This window comes from Physeter macrocephalus, chromosome 12, assembly GCF_002837175.3.
Source record: "Physeter macrocephalus isolate SW-GA chromosome 12, ASM283717v5, whole genome shotgun sequence".
Taxonomy (NCBI): domain Eukaryota; kingdom Metazoa; phylum Chordata; class Mammalia; order Artiodactyla; family Physeteridae; genus Physeter; species Physeter macrocephalus.
The window spans coordinates 57,241,581-57,264,121 of NC_041225.1; the positions used below are offsets into that span (position 1 = coordinate 57,241,581).

At 38.8% G+C, this 22,541-nt stretch overlaps 1 protein-coding gene across 7 annotated transcripts in view; it reads right to left on the reverse strand.

The window, feature by feature from the left end:
* The window catches only part of SLC8A1 (solute carrier family 8 member A1), a 357,688-nt gene that overhangs the window by 77,533 nt on the left and 257,614 nt on the right, over positions 1–22,541 (reverse strand). For 6 of the 7 annotated variants that reach the window (XM_055089150.1, XM_055089148.1, XM_055089147.1 and 3 more), the window contains exons 3-4: positions 8,164–8,267; positions 4,826–4,843 (exon numbers count right to left, since the gene is read on the reverse strand). In XM_055089150.1, the coding sequence (XP_054945125.1) occupies positions 4,826–4,843; positions 8,164–8,267 (122 nt within the window). Of the gene's footprint in view, positions 1–4,825; positions 4,844–5,285; positions 5,307–8,163; positions 8,268–8,800; positions 8,908–22,541 lie in introns of all 7 variants that reach the window. The other variant, XM_024118870.2, reaches the window with a different exon arrangement.

The window sequence follows — 22,541 nt, forward strand, 5'->3', positions numbered from 1 at the left end:
TTGCAATGAAAGGCCCATGTTTAAGAAGCCAGATTTGCAAGAAATCTGGAGCATACTGAAACCTGAGAGGCTATTGGACTCAATCTTCTCTGTAGGTCTATGCTTCCCCCTCCACCATGCGTCCCGTCCCGGGCCGATGTGGTGTCTTGTTGCTGACTCATCATACCCCCAACTGCAGAGAAGTCACGGCATTGTGTAGCAATGCTTTAGAGGCAATGGGGGTGAACTGTGTCACTTTAATGTCGAAAGACCGAAAGAACCCTTGAAGGCAATTAAACTGTGGTTTTCAAGGACCGTGATGAAATGAGTACCTGAAATGGTGATTACAGTAGAGGGAATCGGATGTTCTCTAGGATGAACTTTCCTGAAGACAGGCTGGCCTAGCAAAAGGACAGGCAGAAAATCAGCAGACTGGATTGCACTGGTTTGCCAGAAGAGCTTTGTGGAATTAGTAAGCTGAATGTCACGCCCCGGTGCACACAGTGCAAGCAATGTTAGTTTGGGGACTGAGTGGTCAGAGGTCACTGTTATGTAGGTTGAAGAAGTGAGCAAGTAAATAAACGGGGCAGGTGTTCTAGGAGTCCAATCAGATTGTGTGAATAAAGCACACACCCCACAGTAGGGGTGCAGCCAGATTCCTGCAGGTGTCTGAGATGGAGCATCCATGCCCGTCAAGTTCCCGCTTCCAGAGGCATCACGGAACAATGAAAAGCACTTGGTGTGATGACAGGTAGCCTCCATTTAGAGCCTTTTGGTGCCAACAACATGGCCTTAAGTAGGCCATTTCTCCAGTTACCGCATGTGTGAAATGGAGATAATAGTGCCTGCTCTGGCCATATCACAGGTCTGTGTGAGGGTCAAGCAACATAACATCAGGGAACATGCTTATTTGTTTCCTTGGCAGTCTGAATGGGAGAAGGTTGTATACACTGGCAGGTTTTACAAGGGTTCACCATTGTCACAGCGACTGGCTGGATTACCTAGTTTAGGGTTTTCATGAAACTCCGGGTTCAGTTGACTACCTGCTTTTCGCTTCTACCAAGAGATCCCAGAACTGACCTGGAATCATGAGATTGGGGCTCTGCAAATTCTGCCATATGCTTTCCATCTAAACTTGGGCAAGGTGTTTCTTTTCTCTGGGATTCAGTTTTCTCAATTGTACAATGAAGGCAAACTTGAAGGGGATTTGTTTCTCTAACCTATGTACTGGAGTGACTAAAGTGTGTTTAACTGTCGGAATTTTCATAGCTTGGCTTCCTTAAAAAGCCATGTGCGTTATGAAGACTATCACATGATGAGCGTAATATGATTGGAAGAGTAACTTTTAAAAAGGTATACTGACAGTTACATACTTTTAATTAATTAGGGAACTTTTTAGCTGCCTCTTTGGGGACAGAAACATGCCTCTATCTTTCCAAATTGAGCCAGAATACTTAATTTTATTAAAAATATCCAAAGTAATGTACTCTAGTTTCCCCCTTTTGGGGTCCTCCTCATTTTTCATTTGACTGGAATTCATACTGATGGCATTTCAGAGACATAGCGAGGCTTTGGTTCGAAAAGGGATTAAGATGCAGGTAGGAATGTACAAGTTGGGAGAAAGGAACTAAAAGTGCTGGGTTCAAATAGTCATCACATGGCCTTGGACTTAAAGTTAGAGGGCCGGGCTCTGAGCCCTGGATGGGTGACTGGAGTAGATTGATTAATATCTTTTTTTTTTTTTTTTTGTGGTATGCGGGCCTCCCTCTGTTGTGGCCTCTCCCGTTGCGGAGCACAGGCTCCGGACGCGCAGGCCCAGCGGCCATGGCTCACGGGCCCAGCCGCTCAGCGGCACGCGGGATCCTCCCAAACCGCGAACCCGGTTCCCCTGCATCGGCAGGCGGACGCGCAACCACTGCGCCACCAGGGAAGCCCAGATTGATTAATATCTTTGAACCTTCATTTCTTCTCCTATAAGTGAGAACAAAAGATCTTATTCCATAAGGTTGAGGATTAAATGATATAATGAATAAGAAATGCTTTCCAAATTCTAATGAGCTATAATGTATAGGGGGTTACCATGTTATGTGACTGGAGGGTCAAGGGGGAATTACATCACAGGTCCCAACAAGGGCCTTTCAATGAGGCAAAGTCTGAGAGCAACAGGTGAAGATTTGCAAATTCCAAAAGCACCTCCAGCATTTAATGTCCATCACTAATGACATCTCTGAAATAGAGGTACTGGGTTGTGGACCAAATGACTTTTTCAAGTTCCATATATCCTGCTTCAAATTTAGATTTTCACACTTAGCTGCACAAGACTGCATAAAAGCTGCAGGCAAAGTCCAAGAGTTAGATTAATTTTCCTTTACTGCCCCTGCATCTCAAAGCCTTGACTTCAAAGCCTCAAACTGACTTCAAAGAAAAGCTCTCCAGGGCTTACAGCTGGTTTTCACTGTGTAGACCTAAATTTTAGAACTTTCCCCAGAGGCATCTATAGAGAGTGGATCCCAGGCATTCTGGCCTGGTTCCGGAAAAGAAGGATCATGTAAAGTGAGAGGAAAAGGCCAATGTGGAAATTCCCAGAGGGTTCTGCACCTTTCTCTCATTTTAACTGCATCAATTTCAGGTTTGGGAAAGAGGTGGTAAAACAGAAAAATTGCTATTGAAGATTAAAGTTCAAGCTATAAGAAAGAGCTTAATGAAGTACATGAAATAATAGAAAACCTTTGAAAGAAGTGATTCTGTCCTCTTGGATGCATGATGTGTCCGAGACAGAAAATGTTGGACGTTACTGGTGGGGTATTCTAGAACTTGATAGGAACAATTTCTGAGAAGAGAAAATTAGGGTCCCATTACCTAGTTACTAAAAAGGAAGATGTTTCAATGGAAGGAAGGCCCTAAAAGCAAAATCCTGACATATGCAATGATAAAACAGGAAGCTATCCAAACACATAAATGCGTTTTAACAAGGCATCCTACCCCTAAAGGTTTTTAGTTAAGGTCTCATTATCAGGCTGCATAGGGCTGAGGGAGCTGTAGATACTATACTATTCCTCAAATGGTTGACTTTTTTTTTTTTTAATTACTTCAAGGAAGCCATGAAGACTGACTTGCCAAATTTCTACCTTCCTCAAAGTTCCCAAGGATCATTAACTTACTGAGTGATAGAATCAGAATATTTCCAAAAAGATTTCAAGTAAAAATGATGGGATGAAAAAAGGAAGATTAAAGTTTTTAAAGTAAATGTAAATTCCTGCACTCGGATTCAAAAATAGCATATTCGGCAGTGCAGAATTTGGAAGACTTGACCTAGGAGAGTGCCAGGTGAATCAGGTTTAAGAAATCCTCTATGAGCACTTGTTCTATTTAACATTTTTATCCTTTTCAATTTCTATGTCTCTGAGAGTCTATGAATCATTTTGTCATTAAATGCTGTGTCTGGAGAGAAGAAGTGGAGAGCAATAGCCCATGTGAAATTGGACGCGTTCAGAAAGTTCTGCTTTGGACAGAATCATGTTGAAACTTCTTGATCATGAGTGTACACTGATGGTGGTTTAAGTTAACGCCACCCCACACCATAACGTTTTCAAGCTTAGAATGTTTGAAAATATTTCCTTTCTAAATATTTTGTTTAGCTATCTGGTTTCAGAAAAAAATAATTAGAATATTGATATCTGCATAATTATATTGGAAAATGCCACGGCCATTAGGATGGCCTTTAGAGACATCTTCAACCTGCAGCTTCAGACAAATCAGGCCTACCACCTGATATGTATCTCCCTCTCTAAATCTACATAGATGATTCTGAAAGGGTGAGAAAATATTTAGGGTCAAAAGAGAGGATGCTGTAAGGAAATATCTTTCTTCTCTATGTAAGGAAATAGCTTTAGAGTTGTGCTGGCTAAAAAATGCAATCAACATTGGGTACCATTATGAAACTGGGTACCATTATGAAATTAAGGGTTTTAAACTTTTTGACTGACATTTTGAGTTTTTACAGAGCACTTTGTAATCCACTGCAAGTGGCAGACATAGTACTCATCACCATGTTAAGAATGCTAAAACTTCTCAGATTAGTGTGGTGGGATGAGGGGAAGGCATGCTTTATCTTCTCCCAGTAGGGCATTATCTATGATTAGGACCCCGAGCTTGGGCCATGGAGTGGGCTTGCATGTCAACTCCTATGTTTCCTTGAGACTAGCAATCGTTTTATTTATTCTGGAGCATCTAGCAAGGTACACTCACATCATCAGTGCTATGTGAACATCTGTAAATTGATCAGTGTCAAAATATGACCAATTGGGGCTTCCCTGGCGGCGCAGTGGTTGAGAGTCCGCCTGCCGATGCAGGGGACACGGGTTCGTGCCCCGGTCCGGGAGGATCCCACATGCCGCGGAGCGGCTGGGCCCGTGAGCCACGGCCGCTGAGCCTGCACGTCCGGAGCCTGTGCTCCGCAACGGGAGAGGCCGCAACAGTGAGAGGCCCGCGTACCGCAAAAAAAAAAAAAAAAAAAAAAAAAATGACCAATTACAGGTTGTCCACACAAATTTGCTTATAAGTAAACACAGCACACATCTTGTTAATGTGTAAAATGTTAAATGTGTAAAATCAGCAAAAGCACACCGTGTGCCATAGCTAAATGTTAATGCAGGGTACATAAGATGTGGTTTTTGTTTGATATTTAAGGGTATTTGGGGGAAAATGAAGAACATTAAAAAATTGTCTTACCATACAGGTATTTTCCTTCATTAAAAGGAAATAAAAATGAGAAATAATTTTTAAAAATGTAAACAACTCACGGTACAAAATAAAATTTGGTTCATTAGACTTAAAAAATTCATACCTGTTATTGTGAAGCCACCTAAAAAAGAAAAAAAGAAAGAAATGTTACAATTTATTTAATTTACACTCTAAATAACAAATACCAGTGACATCAGACTGCCTGACAACCCATTCGAAGTACAAAAACTTGCCAAGTTGTATATACCATTAAGAAAAATATGAAAACATCCATTCATGACTTAATCGCTAAACATTCTTTTAAGATTATGAGCTTTAGTGCACAAATTTAATTCTTGTGCATACCTAAGAAAGCACTGATTTTTTAAAAGGTTATTCTGAACCCAAGGCGGAATGTAACCTATCCAACCTTCACAAAATTATGAGGCCAATGCCTCTAAACAACAATCTTGCTAATAAATCAACAGAAATAAAAGATAAGTCAGAAAGCTACTGTAGCACCTGACAGAAATGGAAAATAACCTAGAAAAATGGAAGGGAAATGCAAGAAATGAAATGCTTACCAAGCTCATTCAATAACAGGGCTGTGAAGGAAACAGACAAAGACAAACACAGAATAAGAGACCAGATGAATAATGAAAGTAAGAGGAATATCAGCAGAAAGAAATCCAGGCAGATCTGATTACAGAGGTAGTAGCCGCAGTAGTAGGGAGCTGCTACTAAAAAATTGGTGCACGCCAAGTAAATGCGGCATTGGGAGTATTTCCAAATGATCCCAGCACTGATTTCTGCAAACGTGCGTGACTGATTCTATATATATGAACAACTCACTTTATATATTATTTCTTGACATTTAAGAAAACATTTCTACCATATGTTTACACACAGTATATATATCTAGTTTGCCAAATAGAGTAGAAATATTTTATGAAGTTAATCCTAAACCTTATTTTTATTTATTTATTTATTTTTTATTTATTTTTTTTGCGGTACGCGGGCCTCTCACTGTTGTGGCCTCTCCCGTTGCGGAGCACGGGCTCCGGACGCGCAGGCTCAGCGGCCATGGCTCACGGGCCCAGCCGCTCCGCGGCATGCGGGATCCTCCCAGACTGGGGCACGAACCCGTGTCTCCTGCATCGGCGGGCGGACCCTCAACCACTGCGCCACCAGGGAAGCCCCTAAACCTTATTTGAGTGAGGCTTCTTCATGAAATAATTGCCTGGCAGTTAGTGAATTCAACATATGGAAGTCTTAAAGCATCCAGGATCTCAGGGATTGTACCTTTCAATGAAAACCGAGAAAACAACTTAGGAAATTCCATTTTGGCCTCCCCGCCCATAAGGAGACTTTGGCCCAAGATGAAGTTCTCTCGCTGGAGGTTCTATTTGCATGATATTTTGGTCATCAGGGAATGCTTATGCTTTTTAAATCCTCAAAATCTGTGTCCCAGGAATCAGTGCTTATTTGTGTGTCCTTATCTATGACTTCTGCACGGTATAATCGGACAACCAGATAGCTTCTTGTGGACACATAATTCCACAGAAACTGACAAGACAGGGCGGAAAGGCCTGGGGCAGCAGAGGTGGGGTGTGGGGCGACATACATAATTTGTCTTTCAGGTTTTGTGCTTTAAACCCAGACTATAGCTGTAGCACTTTATTCTGGTGAAAGCTACCTGACTAAATGTATCAAATAAATTACTTCCAGAGTTGTAGATGGGAAAGTTACAATTACCTTTTCAGGACCAGTTTTCTCTCTACTGGTAGTGGCATTAGAGGATACTTTATAAAACAAGTTAGTAATTTTATTTATGGTGACACAGATCCACTTGGTGGGGGTCAAAAGCAAATAGTGCTATCAAGGAATTTTAATTTGCTTTTATATGAAGGCATATTTTACCAAAATGACAACTGAAAGAGCTGTATCCAAGATGCTCTTCCTTGAGATAAAAGGCAGTCCTTTGGAGGAATGCATTCAGAAGTAAGTGCTTTTTCCTTTATGTTAATGAGGCATTTCTGATCCCATCTTTGTAAGAAATCGGCACAGTTTTCTAAAGTGTCTTTTTCTTCCGCCTGCTGTCTGTGGAGCATGTTAAATAGGCTGCATTAAAATGGGCCCCCAGTGCTCCTTTCTCCATCATTCCAAAGGCTCCTGTTACCTTTTTGAACATGATTAAGTCAGGACAACTTTGTTTTTGTTTGTTTTCTGATGGACTCTGAGGCCAGTGAGTTCTTACAAAAGTGGGATTAGAATTCCCCCAAATGTTGGGTCTGTATAGAAATTAGTCCTTTGTATTTGATTTTTGTCTTTACATGTAAAAGTTTACATTTCTTGCAAAGTGGTCACCCAATCATCTATACTGCTTTCATCAATGGTTTAAATGCAATTAATAAGAGCTATTAATAGGTACTATGCTCATTTTATATATATATAATTAAGTGTATGCCATTGCTTTTAAAATGGCCACTATTAGAGGGTAATTATGGGACGCCCTCGGAATAATTCAGAATAAAAAAACTATTTTTAAAGCTGATATAAAATTCCTGTCCTTCCTTCTCAAATATAGGCCATATAAAATAGATATAAAATCAAAGACAGCAAAAAAACTGGCTTCTTTCTTCAAATAGTTTCTAAAAATAATAACACAAATCAACACAAAAATCTAATTATAAGGATACTGCTGTTTATTTTTTATTTTTAGAAAAAAATTCTATATGTTAGAAATGTGTCAATTCTACAAGAATCAAAAGATTTTGAAGCATAAGGCAGGATCGGCCTTAAGTAAGGGCTAAGTTCTTACTGAACTACCATATCCTTCCTACTAAAGAAAATTGATATGACCATGGTTTCATACATATGGTCTCTTTTAAATATCATATCTGATGATATGAAAAATATTTTGCCAAAATGAACACTAGGATATTGATACCACTACTCTTTAAGGATCTTTGTTCTAAGTGTGTTTTTTTTTTTTTTGGAAAACTGGCTTCTCTAAAGAAGACTAATTATTGAATTCTTCTGAAATTTCCTATTAGTTGCCATTAGACCCATCTACCATGACTAATAGGTATTAAGTAGTCTCCATCACTAACATTTTAGGGGATATTTAATAGCTGGAACCAAATTTTAGAATGATTCCTGAATAGTGAAAAACTAAACCCAGAAATCATTCTTTTATGTCATCCCTTCTGAATTACAGAAATCTCTTCCAGTATTTCTGAAATCTGGTATCAATCAAGGTGAGCTGGCATTTCCTGAAGAAAAGGGGCATTGTTTGGTGCATTTGTGAATATGGGCAGGGAAATGAAATTGCTAAAGCTTCAAAGGAGAGGAAGTATAGTACTTGGAAGCCGAGGAAGAGGAGAGAGTTAAGTGTGAGAGTAGGAGACACAGAGAGAAGAGTACAATTTCTCGCTGGTATGTCTTTGTATACTCTCACACCTTTCTTTCCTCTTCTTATCCATTTTGGTTCCTCAAGCACAAGGAAGAAACTGCACTCTTTCTCATATTCCTCACGGTCAAATATTCTAATGGTAATGATCTTCCTGTGGGAACACAAGACAAAGGCAAAACAAATGGTTGGAGTCACACGCTCATGCTAGGTGTTCACCAAGCAGCATGTTACTGTGATGTTATGGAAGGAGAACTGGCCACACATGGACCTCCAGGAGTATGTAAAAGGGCATCCAGGTACTCTCAGCTGGCCCCGTTAAGTTTCCTCTGCCAATCCATCATTTTCACAAATTCTTCCTGCTTCAATGAGCAGTCAGGAGGTATCCCAAATTAGGAAGAGAAATCAGAAAGTCGGCTTTATGTGGGTGCAGCAAGCATCAGCACCAACTTTCCCAGGCTCGATTGCACTGACAATGAGTAGCTCAGACTGCCATGTGCAGAGTGGCCTAAACTGGCTGATGGAGCTCCAGGCTGGGCTCCCTGTGGCCCCAGAGGAGATCTATGCCCCGTTACATAGATGGAGGGATGTGTGCATTGTTAAGTCACGTTCTGAAGAGTGCAGGCATCCAGGGGTGGCACAGGCCAGCAGAAGCTGTTGGTCTCAGCCCTGGAGCAGTTCCCCCACCTTTCTTCTCACTCATCTCCACCAAGCGGGGCTCGCCAATCACAAGGAGGAAGGTCTTGTTTTTCTCATACTCCTCATCATCAATTACCTTGACTGATATTGTTTTGCTGAAACAGAGAAGAATAGAAATTGACGAACAAGGGGAATAGGAAATAGGAGAGAAGGAACAGAGAAGAGGAAAGCAAGGTTAACGAGTGGAACTTCCAGACAAATGGCAACTGAGAAACTTCTGGACCGTGAGACTGTCCTTCCAGAATGGGTGTGGGATGGGTCTGAGAGAGTGGAAAGGTCACCCAATGCACAGCTCCCCTGCCCAGGACCACAGAATTGTTTCAGCCAAAATACAGCACTCATACTACTAGGTTTATCATCATCATGGGAAGCAGAAAAACATAGATCACAATAATAAGAAAAGAAAAATATATTTATTTAGTAAATGTCTTAACCACAGGATTGTCTGAGCTGTGCTCTGGAATTCAACCCTTTGAAACAAATCAGTAAACCACAACAAAATATGAACAGAGGTTATATCTGAGTAACAGGCATAAGGGTCATTTTGGGGGGCCTTCATTCTGCTTTACTGTATTTCCAAACATAACATTTTTACCATAAAATTTTATTAAAATAATAAATGCATAAGAGCATCACAAAATAAAATAAAAGTCTTTTATCTTACCCCACCCAATGTCCTAGACTCAAACTCTTTTTCAGGTGAGTCAGACTTTCCACCTAGATCACAAGGGGAAGTTGTCCATGTTTTGTCTTTCTAAAGATGAAACCCTCCTAAGGTGGGGCGGGGGGGGAGTCATGATGTTCTAGTTATTTTCTTCCCTCCCAAAGCTGACCTTCAACTCTGACAAAATACACTCTACCCTACTTTCAAACTCCACCGATACACCAAGGCATTTCATTAAGAATTCTTCCTGTAATCCATCCTTTAGCGTTTCTTGCCTTATCCTGTGGTTGTGATTGACAGGCAGGTAGGACAAATGCAAATATTATGTAAATCTCAACTCCCCATAAGCCTTGATGACTCTGAAAAGAAATTTAATGTTACCTTCTAATTAATAAGGGCTTAATCACTTCATGTATTACAACTTATTCAGAGCCCCCAAACACTTGTTTGTCCTTGAAAATATTTTTTTTTGTTCAGTACCATTGGCCAAGAACATTTCTGACTACAGGTTTTAAAACAATGAGTTTATAAAGACACACAGTTTTAATGTCATGGACATTATTTAGTTTTGGTGGAATTTTCTAGGTCTTCTGGAAGGAAATTAGTCTATAACCTTTTTTTTTTTTTTCAATATTGATCAAAGCCCTCAAGTTTCATTAGACCTATGCAAGCCAAAGAGCACCAGTCTTCTTTTCTCATATGAAGGAGAATAAAGGTAGAAGTTGCTTTTAATTCTCTGAACTTCCCAGCCCCTAATGCTAAGTGAGATCAAATGATTGCTTCTGATTCTTGGGAGCCTCATAACCTCCTCCCTGCTCCTCAGCTAAAGAACATCCCCCATAGCGCTCACGTCCCCATTTCTCACTACTAAGGAGTTGGAGCGCATGACGGTGCCTTTCTATCTCAGCTCTGTCCTCAAAGGCTAGATGAGCAGCTGTCAATGACTAAAGCAATAAACATTTTTTAAGAGCAATTAGATATTTACAAATCTACCAACAGTCTGACAAAAGTCCAACCACATGTGTATAGTGAACAGTTCCTGTCTAACTTCTAGAACTATTTTTCTGGAATTCACACATATATATGTGTATATATATATACATACATATATATACATACATATATATATACATATATATGTATATATATATATGTATATATATATATATATACAGGCTGCTCTGACTACACCAGGGTATCTGATCATCCCGCAATATCCAAAAAACACAAAATGTTAGAGAAAGCACAAGAAGATGTAAGAAATGATGATACGTGTGTTTTTAATTTCAGAACTGAATTTGATGTTATAAGTGAGATCAAATTTACTCTTCAAAAACCTGCCAAACGTCTACCCTCTTTGTCATCCAACTTATGTGTTTTAGGTATTAATTTCCATCTTACTGCCTTGTAATCATAAATTATACTTGTACATCTCTGCTAAAGTCACCAGCACAATATGACCATGGGTGGGAAAACATTGGTGGGCATTAGAAGGGCCCTGCTATCGTCTTCTGGCCCCAGTGGCTCCAAATTCACTACCAAGGCACTTCATGGTAGGGTACATATTGCAATGCTCTTGCATATATTACTTAAAAACATTTGACTTATCTTTTTCCATCTTGTACTTCCAACCTATCTCACATCTCATATTTTATTAGATTGTAGAAATAAAGAAAGCACAGTGGAGATGGTTGTAGTAGTCTTGCTAATAGGGCGAGCATTTAATCTGCTATTGCTATGATAGATTTTCTACACTCTGAGTAGCTGATGAATGTGAGAAATATAGGGTCCCACCCAATTTGTTTGTATAATAAAATAAGCACATAAAATTTATCAGTCGAGTATCACTATTCACTGGGATCATAATCCTTAGAAAACGTTTCAGTACTGGATAACTATGACACTGGAAATTCAGCTTATGAAGGGAAAGAAAACAGTACCTCCGTAGGTACTTGGCAAAGATGTCTAAAATGAATGGGATTTGCATAATGGCATATTATTTCAAAATCATTAGTAATACAATCAGTAGTGCCCTTGACAGGAGGAGCCATTAAATTATATATTGATTTTGCTTCTCTTGCACAGTAAAGCTATTAATAGGAAACTTGATTATTAAAGGACAATTCAATTTAAAGAGGCAAGATAAAGTCAATCATTATGAATTAGCCCTCTGAATCAAGAGGCAAAAATCAGAAGGGACTGGTAATGTTCACTTTTTGCTTCAGAACAGAACTATTTCTCCCCTTAGCAAAGGTGGAGAAGGTGAAATTAACCTATATAAATTTTAAAGGATCATATCCTTGGGATGTCTTTTGCTCCCTTTCCAGAACCTAACTAATACAGGAAAGGGACTGTCATTGCTTCTTCCATCACTGGGGATCTTACAGGAGATGGCGTTTATCTGGTGAAGAACCCAGTTCCACTAGCTTGATAATCAGCAGAAGAACACCTCTCTGTTCCTCACAGTTCAGCAGTGGAAATTATATCTCAAGGACTGAAGGGATCTTAAAGGTCCTCCAGTTTGCCCCCATTGCCACACCGATTCCCACATTCACAGGGCTTTTGCACTGTCCCAAAGACTCCCTTTCTCTGAGAACACAGATTCATGTTGTGTTGTACTTTGGTTCCATTTACCAATGGGAAGCAGTCAGATAGCTGTTGTTCTTTCTTTTTTTTTAATTGAAGTATAGTTAATTTACAATGTTGTGTTAGTTTCAAGTGTACAGCAAAGTGATTCAGTTATACATATATACATATATATATATTCTTTTTAAGATCCTTATATATATATGTGTGTGTGTATATACATATATATAAACATGTTCTTTTTCAGATTCTTTTCCATTATAGGTTATTACAAGATACTGAGTATAGTTCCCTGTGCAATACAGTAGTGTTGTTATTTCTTTAAATTAACAGGTTAACCAAAACAAGATTGGAATAGTCAGGTAGAGCCAGCCCTTCATTTAACAACAACCCCTGCACTATTATTACACTGATAAGGAACAGAGAGAAAACTGTGTCATGCAATTTTCAGCTACCGTAATTATGATGAAGAAGGTAAGGAGAATTTCTCACTTGATCTTTTTTACATCACTTTAAAGTTGAAGAGTATACTATAACAATTATGTTTTCTAGAAACTAGCAACGAGTTACAAATCTCATGATAACATTAAAACATTAAATAATTTCTCAGGATGGCCAAAATTTTTATGGATATACATTTTGGATCCATTTCTAGAAAAAAAAAGCATTTGGTTAAGAAAGATCAATTTATTTCGTGGAAAAACACAGGTTGTTCCTTCTGATTTTTGCAGTGCCTTTCCTTTGATGATACTAAGCCCACATCTATACTTTATTTCCAAGTCTCTCTCTTATCTGATGGGTCTCAAAGGACCAAACATCTTCAAACATTCTAGTAAGGAGTTCTTATATCAGGTGGTGACTCAGGTAAACTGTGAGAAAGAAGAGAAAGAGATGGTGTTACTAGTGGGAGCTAAAAAAGAAAATCTCTTCAAAATACATTCTAATCTCTCATTATTCAGCCAAAGTCGTATCAGTCTCTTCAAATTTCAGCCTCAATTGGTCCTTCTGTGGTTTCTTCTCCCTAAGACTGCTCTTGATATTGGGAGAAGTGACGAAAAGAGTTGGAGGATGAAAAAGAAGAGACTCTTTCTAAATCCTCATAAAATAAAAAAGATTTTAGTGAGGATTTCACACATGTAGATGCTACAATGTCTCTTTTAAAATTTATTTTATTTTTAAGATTTAGCCTCTTTTTAGGCGTACTCAGGGGTCAATGGACCGATGGGCATTTTGCATTTCTTAGTTCACCGATCGATCTTCAAAGCAGCCCTGGAAGTGACTTCTACAACTTGTACAATTCAGAGGAAACAATGACTCAGAGAAGTTACGTAACTTCCAAGGTCACAGAGTGAGACTCCTGTAACTGGCTCCAAAGACCAACATCTTTCAATTATGTGACCCACGCAGTCCTTATTCATTCAGCTGTGCAGTAGTTTTATGACCACTTTAAAAGATCTGAATCATTATTTTGAAGTAATATACAGGTTTATTGTTTAATCTTTATGTTAACAAAGACTACCTGGATGAGCAACGATAGATTTTCAATTCTATTTTTAAAAGGAGTGCAGCACATAGTATATTCGATGACGGCTGTCATAAAAAGGTAAATCCTTGAGGCGATAAAGGTCCTGTTGGGATTAACTGAAAAGCACCATGAACACACGAGGGCTCCCCAAGTCTGAGGAATATGAGCAGCCGACCAGCAGCCTTGGCTTCACCTGGAGGCTTGTCAGAAATGTGGAGTCTCAGGGCCCACCCCAGACCCACCAAATTGGATCTGCATTTTATCAAGATCCCCAGATCATGCTGATGCAAGCAAAAGTTTGAGAAGCGCTGATCTAGACAGGATAAAGGGTTCTTTTATTACAGATAATAAATGAAGAGGCTGGTGGTAATTGGGCTTATGTTTTGGAACTGTCTGCACATTTGAATCATGTGTGGAGCTTTGAAAACTCTACATGCCTGGGCCCGGCCCACTCCAGATCAGTGAGCTGAATCTCTCTGGTTTTGGGGCCTCGGCACGAATACAGTTCTAAAAGGTTTTTCAAGGGATTCTAATAATGTGGCTGGGAGCTGGCTAATGGAGAATCAGCATGTCTGGCCTGATGTTTAAAAGAATGTATTAAATAAGGAATAGGTAGCATTGTGAGGAAGTCAGGGTCAAAACTAAATTTTAGATCTAACTAGTAATCTAGGCTGAAGCACGGGAGAGATATTTAACTTTGTCCTTCACTGGTATTGTCTTCTGGATTATAGAGAGCACATAAAGTTGTCGTTTTCTCCTCTCAGGAAATGCTGGTCTCCACAAGCAAACGTAATACTTATAGATGAGAAAACGCCTTAAGCCTCGGGGTAGCAGAGTGATTTCCTTCTCAGAGAGATAAGAATTCTGCTGCTAGGTTTTTAGACAACAGAGGTTCTATTTGGAGAATAGAATAACTAAGGGTTTCATTTGCCACAGAAGACAGTAACTAATGTCTTATATTCTTTCTCTCAGAGAACCTCTGAGCCATGTCAGTCAAAAGCCATGTCTGTGCAACTGGAAACTTTCCACCCGGAAGCCACCACAATCAGACTCAAGAAAGAAGTGACCCAGGACCGACCTCCTCTGAAGGGAAAAGATCTGGCAATTTCTCTGATCATAGAGTGATGTCATCAGGTAAGGCAAATTTGAAATTGAATCCCCAGTACACCTGATGTTAAAAGCTTCAGGATAAACTCCTCTTACTCAAAAAGACAAATAAACCAACTTAAAATGGGCAAAGGATCTGAACAGACTTTTGTCCAAAGAAAGTAAACCAACGGCCAATAAGTACATGAGAAGATGCTCAGCATCATTTGTCATCAGGGAAATGCAAATCAAAACCACAAGGAGATGCCACTTCACCCCCACCAAGATAGCGATAATCAGAAAAACAGATAATAGTATGTGTTGTACGGAGAATGTAGAGGAACTGGAACTCTCTTACACTGCTGGTGGAAATGTTAAATGGTATAGAGGCTTTGGAAAAGTCTGGCAGTTCCTCAGAAGTTTAAAAATCAGGTTACCATATGACCCAGCAATTCCACTTCTAGGTGGAACTCAAGAGATTTAAAAACATATGTCTACACAAAAACTTATACATGAATGTTTATAGCAGCATTATTAATAATAGCCAAAAGTTGGAAACTACCTAAATGTCTGTCAGCTGATGACTGGATAATCAAAATGTGATACATCCACATAATGGAATATTATTCAGCAATAAAAAGGAATGAAATTCTCATACAGGCTACTAAAAAGTAGCGTAATATGTCACCCCAAACATACTGCTTTGGTATATTGATTATTTTGAGCTGCGGGTATGTAAAAATAGCAAATGCAGGGAGACGCTGTCTCTGAACCTCTCCCATCTGCCTAAAGACAGATGTTCCAAAAGGAACTCAGATGTCATAAATTCCCTCCCAGAGAATTTCCTCAACCAGGGAAAGTGACTCTTATCACAGGAGAGGAGACTAGAAGTGGACACCGGGCAAACGTTGTCACAAACTGTCATATCTCCCATCTTTTCTTCTAAGGGTCCATTCGTCTTTCCTAAAATTCACGTACTCTCCCCTAAGAAGCCAGTATCCTCTCTCCCTGAGCCCTATTAAGACAGTATTCAAGCTTACATTTAAGCCACCTCAGAGAATGACTCATTTTTCCCTGGGTATCTCCCATGTACACATGTTAAGAAACTTGTTTGTTTTTCTCTTGTTAATCTGTCTTTTATTACATGGTCTCAGCCAAGAACTCTAAAGAGTAGAGGGAAAATTATTTTTCCTCCCCTGTACTTTGACATGGATGAACCTTGAAAACATTATGCTAAAGTGAAAGAAGCCAGACATAAATGTTCAGACATTGTATGATTCTATTTATATGAAAAGTCCAGAATAGGCAAATCCGTAGACACAGGAAGTAAATTAGTGGTTGCCTAGGGCTGGGGATTGGGGAATAAATGCAGGTGACTGCTAATGGGCATGGGATTTCGTTTGGGGGTGATGAAAATATTCTAAAATCGATTATAGCAATGGTTGCACAGTTCTGAGAATATAATAAAACCCACTGAGTTGCGTATTTTAAATGGGTGAATTCTCTGGTATGTGAATTATATCTCAATAAAGCTGTTATTACAAAACACAACAGCAACGACAAACAAACTTCAGGATAAAATCGTAGTCCAGGAAAAGCCGTTTCCTTGGGTAAGAAGAGGTTGTGAGAATATTTGGGGTGAATTTTCAGTTAGAAGTTTCAAATTTTGTTAGTACTGTCAAACAGAAAACTGGGGTGCTGCATGGCCCTGAGACAGTGAAAACCATTTGCATCAAAGCTAAGCGCCCTTGCTGTGACGGCTAGCTCCGCCACCCCTCAATCCGTCCCTCTCCCCAGGCAGAACACGAACTGCTTCCTTCAGGGTCAAGGGCTGTTGATGTCATGCTTTGACAGGCTAAGCATTTCTGGTGGATGTTACCTCAGGCCTGGCTTCCTTGGCAGGTTTCTTTTTCCCAGAGCATAAAGTCTTATGAAAAAATCAGAAGCAGCGTTTCCTTCATGGCATTCATTTAAAAGGAAAGGAAAGGACTCTAATCGTGGGTTATGCCTGCTGCCCTTGCAAAGCAAACAGCTCTCTTCACATCACCTAGGGCATTATCCAGTGCTCTTTTCGGCATTGATTTCTCTCTACCAACAAGGAAAGATATGCTTGCTATGTGTTGCCTTTGTATCACTTGGCTGAAATTCCTGGCCCATTTTAAGCTTTTTTTTCCCTTCAAAAATTGACTTTGTGAGTTGCTTGGTGATTAGGGAAAGAAAGGGGCAGTCAGAGAAGACTGACACATATATTCTCAACATTTTCCATAAGTGACCCGAAACAATTCCCCCCCAATTAACATTTTAAATAGGATAAGAACAGACTGCTTTTCATATTATTTCTAATAATACTTTTACATCCTTTTCAGATTATTGGTGAGGAACTCTTGGCATGACTTCACTTGGGAGTTTGTTCAAGGTTCCATTCTAAGATGGTCATAGAAGAGGGACTAGATCATGACTTAAACCTACTGTTTCCTTCATTGAACTGTCCAGGGCACCAAACTAGGACTCAAATTACCCTGGATTTGTATCTTGACTCTGTCACTTTCTAGCTGAGATATGTGGGCCAGTTCTGGCATCTTTCTAGACCTTAGTGTTATCATCTATCAAATGCGGATAAGGAAACTCACTTCGCAGTGACTATAATATTCACAGTTTCATGATGATCAGATAATGGGTGTCATCATTAGTCAACTGTGGATAATAAAACTTCACATGTGATTGCAAAGATCAAAAAATACAATGCATGCAAAATCATTCTGCAAAGGACTATAAGATGTTAGGAAGAGTTGTTATTAGTTGAAAAGGAGTGGTTTACTTTATAGTTTTTACTTGCTCCTTCACCCAGTCACCCAAAGGGGCAGCTGATAGGTGAGAGGTGGAGGTCAGAAAATACTCAATGGAGTAATGGGCCATACCCTCAAATTCACTCTCAGAGGTAGCTTGGGACCACATCTCACATAATGGGCTTTCCAGGTGCGGAACTCTAAACTTAAAGATGCAAAACACATAAGAAGTACTGGAATATCTCCGGAGAAAATTCTATCTTGAAAAGATACATGCACCCCAATATTTATAGCAGCACTATTTACAGTAGCCAAGACATGGTATCAACCTAAATGTCCATTGACAGATGAATGGATAAGGAAGATGTATATACAATGGAATATTACTCAGCCATAAAAAAGAATGAAATATTGCCATTTGCAACAACATGGGTGGACCTGGAGAATATCATACTAAGTGAAGTAAGTCAGACAGAGACAAATGTCATGTGATATCACTTATATGTGGAATGGAAGATATGATACAAATGAACTTATTTATAAAACAGAAACAGAATCACAGGTATAGAAAACAAATTGATGGTTACCAAAGGGGAAAAGGGGGGAGGTATAAATTAGGAGTTTGGGATTAGAAGATTCAAACTACTATATATAAAATAAACAACAAGGTTCTACTGTGTAGCACAGGGAACTATATTCAATATCTTGTAATACACTATAACAGAAAAGAATCTGGAAAAGCATATATATATATATATATATATATATATATATGTAACTGAATCACTTTGCTGTATACCAGAAACGAACACAACTTTCTAAATCAACTGCAATTAAATAAAGAGAAATAACTGGTTAGCTTCCCAGTCCCAGCCCTGACAGGTGTCCACTCACCACGTTAGCTGGATACACAAAGTGGACAGAAGTTGTACTTTTCCTGGAGCTCCTGGTATGAAGCAGAGCCTGACAAATCCGGATGGTACTATTCTTTAATTTAAATAGACTCCGAAGATGAGAGTTGCTAAAGTAGCTGAACCAAAGTAATTCTCCAGGAGGGCTTGTCATCCGTGCACTGACCTCTTTGCATTATCAAGTGGTAATTGAAATCATTGCTTCAAGCAGAGCAAGGAGCAGGGACAGCTAAAATCCTGCTGTTCTCTGGGGCATACCAGAGGGCAGTCTCACACAGCACTCGAGTAGGGATTTTCCAGCAGAACCTTGCTCTATTTTATTTTCCTCTGCTTGCTTTTGAATCTGAATGGCAACCAATTCATTTGTTCAAACGCAAAATAGGAACAAGTGTAATTCCTTTTCGATCTCTCTCTTTTTGGCAATCAATCGTCAGCTTTAGAGCTACCTTCCCATCCCTAGAAGACATGCTGGTTGACCACCTGAAAGAGACACTGCAGAGATCCTAGAGTTATTGTTCCAATAAGTAATATGCTGGGAACTCTGGAAGCCAACACCCTCCCCAAAAGGTTCTATCCTATGATGGTATGCTAATATGGAAATCACAAGTGTAAAGTTTGCTAAGAGAAAATGATATGGATGTATTTTTAAATGTCTATAATTTTGTGATGTATAAAATTTATACCTTACCATTGCTTTATTTCCCTGCAGCTAATACACTTCAGTCTTAAGAAGGCTAAATTAATAAGGATCCTGGGTTTGTTATCTACATGTGCACGCTGAGACGATTGGTCAATTTAGTGAAAAACAAAGTGGATCAAGCATTGGGCACCATGTTGAAATACATCAAAATGGATCTTAGTCTTATTGTTTAATAATACTGACATTGTGCAAGCTCCATGACAGAGGCACTTTTAACAAAATGATGGAGGATTCTCACCAACTTTTAAACTGATTCCTTAATTTGTTAGGACTGTTTGTAATCTGAGATCTTCACTGTATTCCTTAAAGGGAACAAAAAAGGTCAAATTCTCTAGAAAAAGTTGTTTTAACAAATTCCTCAAAGTTGAGGATAATGTTAGGAGTACATTGGGGCACTGAGTATCTTTTCTACAAACTGAACACATAAACATTTTAGTTCAGTTTTAGAAACTTCTGTTAAGTCCTCAATTTGCCACTGCCCTTTATAAGAATTTGAAATTAGATGACATTGCTGCTGTTGAATTTCAAAGAAACAGTTGGTTTTCCATTCTTTTCAAAAGCTCTCTTCATCTTGAACATTTTCAACATTCCTGGGTTGTCATTAGACTCTCTCCAGAGATTACTTATACCTTTGGTCCTTCCTCCTTTGTCAAGATTCTTTGTTCAAAGTAAAGAGTTTCCCTGGAAAGCAATGGAAAGATTTCACTCTTAGAACATTATAGGACAGCAGCTAGAATATGCTGAAAGCACCTCTATCCAAAAGAGGCCAGCTTTAAAAATAGAACACCAAGAAATAAAGCTGGGCTTTCTTAAGGTTTTTAATTCATATCCTCTTTCTCTTTTCCTTCCTTCCCTCCCTTTCTCCAAAGCCACAAAATAGTCAATGGCAAATCAATCTCTCTCTGCATGCATTTGCATAAAATATTCTGAAAGACAGGATGCCAGGAATTTTCTTGAACATAACTAAAATAAATCGATAATTAATGAATTGATGCTGATTTTTATATCTCACATTTCTATTCCATGTCTAATATTTTATTGGTACTCTACATTAGATTAAGCAATCACTTCTTATGTCTTCATACTATTGTAGGGGTTCAGAATGAGCCTCCCCACTGTTGCATGAGGATTATTTTGAGCTAAAGGCAATCAAGACCCTGTGGGTTCAAGAGAAACTACTGTCCCTCCATTAACTACCTAGAAGAAATTAAACTGGCGATTTTTTCCCAGAAAAAGAGTTATTACCAGAGATAAATTTTATCTAAGTGGCGTTATGTGTGTGGCAGGGCAAACGTCTTATTACCAAACATGTGTTCTTCTCCTAACAGCCCTATGAATGACCCTGCTGACCTTGGAAGCCCCAGGTCCCGCTCCTATTCCTTAGTTCAGGATGGCATTTATCTCATTTAACCTTTCTGCTTCTGAACCTCTCATGTATACGGGATCTCTGACCCTCTCATGCATGTTGGGCTCCTGTATGTATGAAATTAAATTTGATTTTCTCCTGTTAATTTGTCTCATGTCAATTTAATTCTTAGACGAGCCAGAAGAACCTAGAAGAGTAGAGGAAAATTTTTATTCTCCCTGACACTATCCTATTCTATAAATATGTTTGGATTTTAGTTTTGTATTTCACAGTGGAGGCCTATGGTTTACAGAAAAAAAAAAAAATTACTTACCCAGTGGGTATAAGGTTGAAACGACAGATTGGGTTCAGGTTTCTTTATCCTGAAGGTGTTATGAAGAAAGCTCTCCAGGAAGTCTATTAAGCTAATTCCAATGTTAATTTATTTCCATAAATAACAGAATTATTAAGACTAATCAGGTCCCTGTAACCATGACCATGGCTCTGAGTGGTTCCACAATACTGGTGGGGAAAAATGATCTCCTAAAATGCTGTCTTAGGAAAGGGACTCAGGTTGCAAAATTCTTATTCTGTCATTTACTATATGAACCTGTGTGAGTTATTTCCTCTTCCTAAGGCTCCTGCGCTGTAAACGGGTTATAAAAATGGTATTTATCTCTGACTGCTGCAAATAAATCATGATAACATATATAAGGTGCTTGACACAGAGCCTGGCATATATTAAGTGCTAAATGAATATTAACTAGGTCTACTATGACCACGAGCAATATTGTGTTAAGAACTGAGACTCTTGGGATTGAACGGCCTGTAACTCGTGCAAATGAATTAATCTATGCCTTAGTTTCCTCATCAGTAAAAATAAAATAATTACAACTATATCATGAGGTTGTTCAGGGGATTATATGGGAAAACAGAACAGGACATGGCACACAGGAAGCACTCAATCAGTAGTGGTTATCATAATTACTGTTACAGAACGCAAGGAAGAAAGGGACTAGGAACTAAAGCATTTCAGTAAAACTAGTATCAAGGGGTAGGTTAGTAGAAATCAATACCACAGATTTTTTTTAATCAAATTTTCAGTGTATATCTTTGGCATTTGCCTTCCCTGATAACCTAGGCAAAACTTGAATCTGACCCTATTCATGTGAAACATCATAAATTGGCAGAATGAACAAGTTAGTATTAGCCAGTCTGTACCTCATGGGCTCTTTTGCACTAAATACAATTCAAATAATATAAATTGCTTTCAGATCATTTTTGTGTTATTTTTCTAAAAGTGTTTTTCCTGCTTGTTAACATCATACTTATTCACTGCTGAGAATCTGACAAATGCAGAAATGAAGGAAAAGAAATAATAATCACCCATAAGCCTGCCACTAGAGATTACCATTTAACATTTAAAAATGTTTGCTTTTAGCTTTTAAAATACACAATTGCATAATTTGGACCACATTATGTGTGTACGTATGTGTGGGTGTGTATAAATGAAATTTGGTGTCATGATTTTTCACTTCATGTTATATTTTGGACACTTCCCATGACATAAAAAAATATAAAAACTCTCCTTTAAAATGGCACAAGATGTTCTATGAAATGTCTTCACAATAATGTAATTAACTATATTTTTTACAGTTATATGTGATAATGAATTATAATAATAATGGATTGTGGGCCATTCATTTTTTTCTCTCTACTGTCCCTATCTAAACAGACTGATCTATATTTTAGTAAGGGGGTAGGGAATAAGTAAAACACACCAAAAATATTATTAACTTTTGGTGCTTTCTTATGGATGAGCTACCTGGGATTAGGTCTCTTAGAGCTGAAGGTTTATTTTCCCTACAATCCTCTTTACATGCTTGGGCCCTATCCTGGACTCCTAACCTAGATGGTAACTGCCTTCTTCTAGTTCTTCTATTGGTCTTTATAGAAGTTCTTGTCTGAATTCTGCCCTATGGAAAATTTATACATCCATTTTTACTTTTTATTTATTTATTTATTTATTTATTTTGCGGTACGCGGGCCTCTCACTGCTGTGGCCTCTCCCGTTGCGGAGCACAGGCTCCGGACGCGCAGGCTCAGCGGCCATGGCTCACGGGCCC